We start from the raw sequence: 5,951 nt of genomic DNA, 5'->3' as shown, positions 1-5,951 counted from the left end.
CCTTAATATTTTGTGCTATTAGTCATTATAAGATTATAAGTTAATGTTTTATGTTTAAAATGCATAGAACTTTAGACTAATGCATAATATTGTGTTATTTGTATTGATTTAAATATTTGGTGTTATTAGACAATATTAGTATTGATTATGGTTATGCTTTAATTTTAGAGAAGGGTTGGTTCTTGTTATATTTTTTTAAGTGAATTTTACTATGTGAATTGTGAAATAATGGTTAGAGATTAGGTGATTTTTATATGCTAAAAACTCGATTTTCACCCGATTTTTATTCGATTTTTACCCGACTCGAAGGTGCGTTGGTTTTATCGAGTCTAGGATCGAATTAGGGTCTAAAAATTAGACTCGATCTATATTTCAAGTCGAGTCTGAGTTAAATCCGGTGTGATCATGCCTCTACACCCCTAAAAAATAGTAACGATGATGACAAAGTGAGAAAATGACTTACTAGAGAATTAGATTTTCTCAATTATTTTTATGGAACAGAAATAAAATATAATTTTTCATCATATACTTTATAAGTAAAATTAAAAAAAATAAAAAAATATTAAAAAAATTAAAGATTACATTTTACATCTTTAATTGAATAAAAAAATAAAAGAATCTATTTCCACTTACTAAAAGTAGAATAGTGCGCGAGGTATGAAAAATAAAATATTTTAATTTGTTCTTTTTATTATTAAAAAAAAAATACAAAACCCAGCTTCCTTTCTTCCTCCCCGTGCCACTAGCAGCAACAGCTGTCGTCTTTCCCTTCCCACCCCGACAACCATTTACCTCCTCTCCCATCATCTCCCTCCGCCACCCATCTACACACCTTCCCACCACATCCTCCTTCAGCCCTCTCCTCTTCCATCAGCCCCTGCTCTCCACTCCTCACCATTTTAACATTTTTCTCTCCTTCTGAGCCACGAGTTGCTACCTCTACCGGCGAGCTCGAAAATGATGGTGGCAGATTCGGAGAGGAGAACCACGATTCTGGACCGTTCGAGAGAAAGAGGAGAGGATCGATGTTCAAGTGATTGTGTTCTGTGCCGCCGATCGTGCGAAGATCCTTGCGGCGGCGAAATGGTGACAGTGTGACACTTAAAGTTTCTCTCTGGCTGCCGACAAGCCACCAGCATGGGAATGGTTAGTTTCTGGGAGGGGTAAAATTGGAATATCACAAAAATGGAGAGGACACGGTGGGAAAAAGAATTTCATTTAACTTCCTGTTCTTGTCTCTCCCTCTCACTCTCAGTCCCTCAACCCCCAAGCGACCCTCTGAAATCTCAGCTGAACCCTCTCAAACAAAACCCTACTTCTTTCTCCAAAGATTCATATATATCATTAGCAATTTAGCATTTCGTATGAGGAATATGCAGCCTCATCATCCTGTGAGCTTTCTTCATATTATTCTTTTTTTCTTCTTCATATTATTGTTTATTTGTCCCTCATTTTCTGTGTTGTTGAGTTTAGCACAAGTTTTATGGTAGTTTTTTGTTGTTTGTGTTGTAAGCTTGTGGTAAAAGGTGTGAAATTGGAGCATGAAGATGCAGAAGTAGTAATCATTGGGGGCATGGTGTTGGACATTCATGCCACACCTTCAATCGCTGCTAAACCAGGAACCACAACTCCTGGCAAGGTTACATTTTCTATCTCGTTCTCTATATTGTTCTCTTATTGGGGTTCTTGTAAATTACATGTGCTTATTAGTTGCTAAGGTATAACCTATAAATATAAAATTGAAAATGTATAAAATACATGTTTTAAATTGCCATTGATTCGTTTACTCGCTACAAAAATGGTGTTTTTAACGAGTGATGATGATAATGATGATGGAAAATTGCATCCTAATGCTAAGTGACTAGATGAGGGTGATGCCAGCCGGAACTGGTTAATGATGCAAAAAGAATAAATGATCATTGTTTTAAAGGGAGAATTCTTATTCTTCTTCATGTTAGGTCTATTATGTCCAAGGAGGTGTAGCAAGGAATGTAGCAGAGTGCATGTCAAAGCTAGGAGCAAAGCCATACATGATTAGTGCTCTCGGGTTTGACATGGCTGGTAAATAGATTTTACCACACATTCCTTTTTCGTCGCTACGTTTTTTTATCCCTTGGATTATCCAGCAATGAGCACCTGCTGTAGAGAAACTTCATCTGGCCTAGCTTTGAATTTGTTAGTTTGTGGCGCAACTTGAAACATTCTTCTAATTTATTTTCCTGAATTTAGATGCATGTTTTGTCTAACGGATCACACCACAAAACTCTGTTTCTTTTTCTTTTTTTCTTTTTCAAACTTTGAATTAAAGTATATTTTTTGTCCCTGAAGTTTGGCAAAAGTTTCAAAAATATTCGTAAGTTTTATTTTGTTTCAATTTTGTCCAAAAAATTTTCGATTTGCATCAAATAGACCCTTGACAGCTAAATTTTCAAAAAATTTAAGACCAATTCAACAATAATTCATCACAATTATATTTGATTTGCTTGTGTTGAAGATTGTTCTTATGTAATTGTTGTTGAATTGGTTCTAAATTTTTTCAGCCGCTAGGGGGTATATTTGATGCAAATTGAAAACTTTTGAGACAAAATTGAAACAAAACAAAACTTAAAGTTATTTTTAAAACTTTTACCAAACTTCAGGGACAAAAAATATACTTTACCTAATAATATATAATATCGTTTTCTGAAAAGTTATGCAATTTGTTTGTTAGGAATGCATGCCAATCTAACCCAGGGGTTTTGAATTGAATTGCGATTTTAGTAGAAGGATAGTATGTAGGGTGGAATTGGAAAATAAATTTTGGGAAGAAACTTGCATGATTCTGCCTCATTTCTGTATATTTTTTAATTTGTAGGAAATCTGCTATTGGAAAAGTGGAAATCAACTGGCCTATCTATAGAGGGTGAGCTCTTTTTATTATTTCCCTTTCATCACATAGATACGTTATGACGAAGTAAAATAACAATTTAATTGTACATGAATGAATTTGAGGTAGGTATTTTGAAGGATAAAGTTATTGACACTCCAGTTGTGTGCAATATATTTGATGTTAATGGTGAGGTGGCAGCTGGTGTTGCTAGTGTGCAAGCAATTGTAAGTAGATCATTCATGTCTTAAGATACTCCAAACCAAAGCCAAGCTAAAAGATGTACCTTAGAATCTCTGTAGTTCCATAATGACAGTTGTTTGGTTTTTGAGAGAAGCATGGGAAAAATATATAACGTTCAATAACATTGTTGCAGGAAAAATATCTTACACCTGACTGGATTTTACACTTCAAGAGCACTTTACTTTCTGCTCCGGTATTAATGGTTGATGCAAATCTGAGTCCTCCTTCTCTAGAAGCTTCTTGTAAATGTATGTTGCGTTTTTACACTCCTGCCGGGTCTTTGTTTGCTGGATTATGAACTCACTTGAATTTTATTTCTTCCCTTTGCATAAATACTCCTCAGTGGCGGCTGATGCAGAGTGTCCTGTCTGGTTTGAGCCAGTATCAGTTACTAAATCCCGAAGAATAAGTTCTGTTGCCGAGTATGTGAGTGCTATACTTTATACAAATGTGATATTCTTCCTAAGAACTATTTAATGATTTGGTCAAATGTGTCTGAGAAATTGGGAGTTGCAACATCCTGTAATAGACAATAGTTATAAACAGTTGTTTTGGTGTCAGCAACTCTCCTTGTGCGTCTTTGTTTTCATGATTTCTGTACTGGTGTCATCATTACATGTTAATTTAAACTCGTGCTAGCATGAGTGGAAAATTCTTTAGATTTATTAATTTGTGTGTGCCAACATATCTAAATTTGTCAACCACAATGGCTATTGTTCTCTTGCTTATAAAGTTCATCCATTGTGATCAAGTTGCTTTATGTAACATGTCGCTGTACCTTGTTTAGGTAACATTTGCTTCTCCAAATGAAGTTGAACTTATTGCGATGGCAAATGCTTTATCTGGGAGCGAAGAGTCCCATCCGCTCAAAGAATATCATAAGGAAAATAACCAGTCACCAGCATCGTCGTTTCAAATTCTGAAACCAGCAATATGTGTTTTGTTAGAAAAGGGCATCAAAGTGGTTCTAGTGACCCTGGGTTCAAATGGGGTATTTTTATGCAGTAAGGGAGGGCCAAACTGCATTAAAATCCCTGTAGAGAAAACTCGTCAGCATGGTTTTGGTGGAGAATTGTATAGGACTGTTATGCAAAGGTTTCCACCTAGTTCTTATTCTTTTTCAGAACATGGTAGAAGTTCTCGTCTCTTTGCATTGCATTTGCCCTCAGTTCCTGCATCAGTTGTGAGGCTTACTGGAGCTGGTGATTGTTTAGTTGGCGGAACTCTCACATCAATTTCTGCAGGGTTAGATATTATACAAAGCGTGTCTGTTGGCATTGCTGTGGCTAAAGCTGCTGTTGAGGCTGAGGCCAATGTCCCTTCTGCTTTCAGCTTAGCTACCATTGCTGGTAAGGTTTTACTTGTGTATGTGGATACAGCCATATTCATGCACATGTCGAATTGCTTCATTTGTTGCATGTTTAAAACTTGGAGAGTTAACAATCTGTTTATGGAATTAAATTATTTGGGATGGAAATTGTGCAAAAAATACAGCCAAAACTTTATAATGTGCACTTTAGCTTTTAACTTTTAAGAATGTGCAAACCAACCAAAACTTTCCTAAATGTGCATGTTAGCTAAACTAAGTGCACTATTCCTCCTAGAATTGTCAGTTATCCGTAAATCGTCCTCCGAACTTCAATATGGAACATTGCAATCATATTTTTATTTGAGTATTACGAGTGTTTGATGTACCAATAGTGTTTTTTAATTTTTTTTTGAATTTTTTACTTATGGAAAAGTTGTCATATGCACATCTAGAAAAGTTCAAGGGGTCGTTTTTCAAAGAGTGCAAGGTTTCTTTTAATGACAATCTTTATTGTTGGGTCTTGGGTGCATTCTAACCGTGATAGTGCCATTGCAATCTCCTTTTCCCCTGGTATCATTTTGTTTATGTTGGGGTCTTTCTTGTGCAGATGATGCTAAATATGTATACTCTAGTGCCAAAGTGCTATTCCACCAATCAATGTTGTGAATTTTGAATAGGCGTGGGCGATGAATTCTTGGAGCAAATGAAACAACTATACTCTTTGGCCCAAAGAAGAGATTTGGCTCATCTTATCAAGGTGCTTTTGCCATTGATATGAATTGATCTTATGGAAGTTCTACAAAGTTTACACATTCATATGCGAACCTTTTTCTTTTTAATATTCGATTATTAGGTGTGAAATCCCCAGCGATGAACCAAACTGTTATACACTGCGTATGGGCATTTACAAAACATCAATGACGATTTGTGTTTTTATAATTAAAATAATATTTTTTTACAAAATTCAGTGATGTTTTGTTTTAATAATTAAAATAATATTTTTTATTACAAACCACCAGTCCTTTTATAATTAAAATTTTTTTATTAAATACCATTACAACAGTGTAAAATGTTAAAATAATAAAATATTTTCATATTTCATGTTAAAATTATCCATTTATAAAAATTTTAGCCTTCATATGCAGGCCGCATAAAAAGCTCTTCAAAATAGAACAAAATTATTTGGAAATATGTAAATATTTGATTGTTTTTAGTTTTTTCCTATAAACGGTGACTTGATGGTGACCGGTTGATGTGTCACCGATTAGGGATTTGCAAATTGTGGATGGGGGCTTACAAATAGCGAAACAGAATATGTGTGGTATTTATTCGAATTCGATTAAAAAATTGCGGATATGGATTCGATCTGCAAAGTCATCGAATTGAATTGGATTCGTACACTAATTGGATTGGATTGTAGGTTTTGTGTAGGTATCCGTATATCTGTGTATCCGCAAAAATAAAAAAATAAATAAGTAAATATTTTTTTTATGTTTTATTTCAACTAATAATTATCATATAAGTTGTATTATT

General features: G+C 34.7%; 1 protein-coding gene across 1 annotated transcript; it reads left to right on the top strand.

The window, feature by feature from the left end:
• Nucleotides 1–661: 661 nt before the first annotated feature.
• Nucleotides 662–5,381, top strand: LOC112741970 (pseudouridine kinase). Its single transcript, XM_025791170.3, has 9 exons — nucleotides 662–1,391; nucleotides 1,514–1,639; nucleotides 1,959–2,061; nucleotides 2,855–2,902; nucleotides 2,996–3,093; nucleotides 3,243–3,357; nucleotides 3,453–3,535; nucleotides 3,897–4,458; nucleotides 5,026–5,381. The coding sequence occupies exons 1-9, from the start codon at nucleotides 1,365–1,367 to the stop codon at nucleotides 5,082–5,084; spliced, it is 1,221 nt and encodes a 406-aa protein (XP_025646955.1). The 5' UTR covers nucleotides 662–1,364; the 3' UTR covers nucleotides 5,085–5,381.
• The last annotated feature ends 570 nt before the right edge of the window (nucleotides 5,382–5,951 follow it).

This window comes from Arachis hypogaea, chromosome 14, assembly GCF_003086295.3.
Source record: "Arachis hypogaea cultivar Tifrunner chromosome 14, arahy.Tifrunner.gnm2.J5K5, whole genome shotgun sequence".
In the NCBI taxonomy this organism is placed as follows: Eukaryota; Viridiplantae; Streptophyta; class Magnoliopsida; order Fabales; family Fabaceae; genus Arachis; species Arachis hypogaea.
This window is presented reverse-complemented; position numbering and strand designations above follow the sequence as displayed.

Bases quoted from the DNA above. Each gene is read 5' to 3' on its own strand.
- LOC112741970 (XM_025791170.3), top strand. From the start codon at position 1,365: ATGAGGAATATGCAGCCTCATCATCCT. The intron at 1,640-1,958 runs GTTACATTTTCT...TCTTCATGTTAG, and splicing joins GAACCACAACTCCTGGCAAG to GTCTATTATGTCCAAGGAGG. The intron at 3,358-3,452 runs GTATGTTGCGTT...AATACTCCTCAG, and splicing joins TCTAGAAGCTTCTTGTAAAT to TGGCGGCTGATGCAGAGTGT.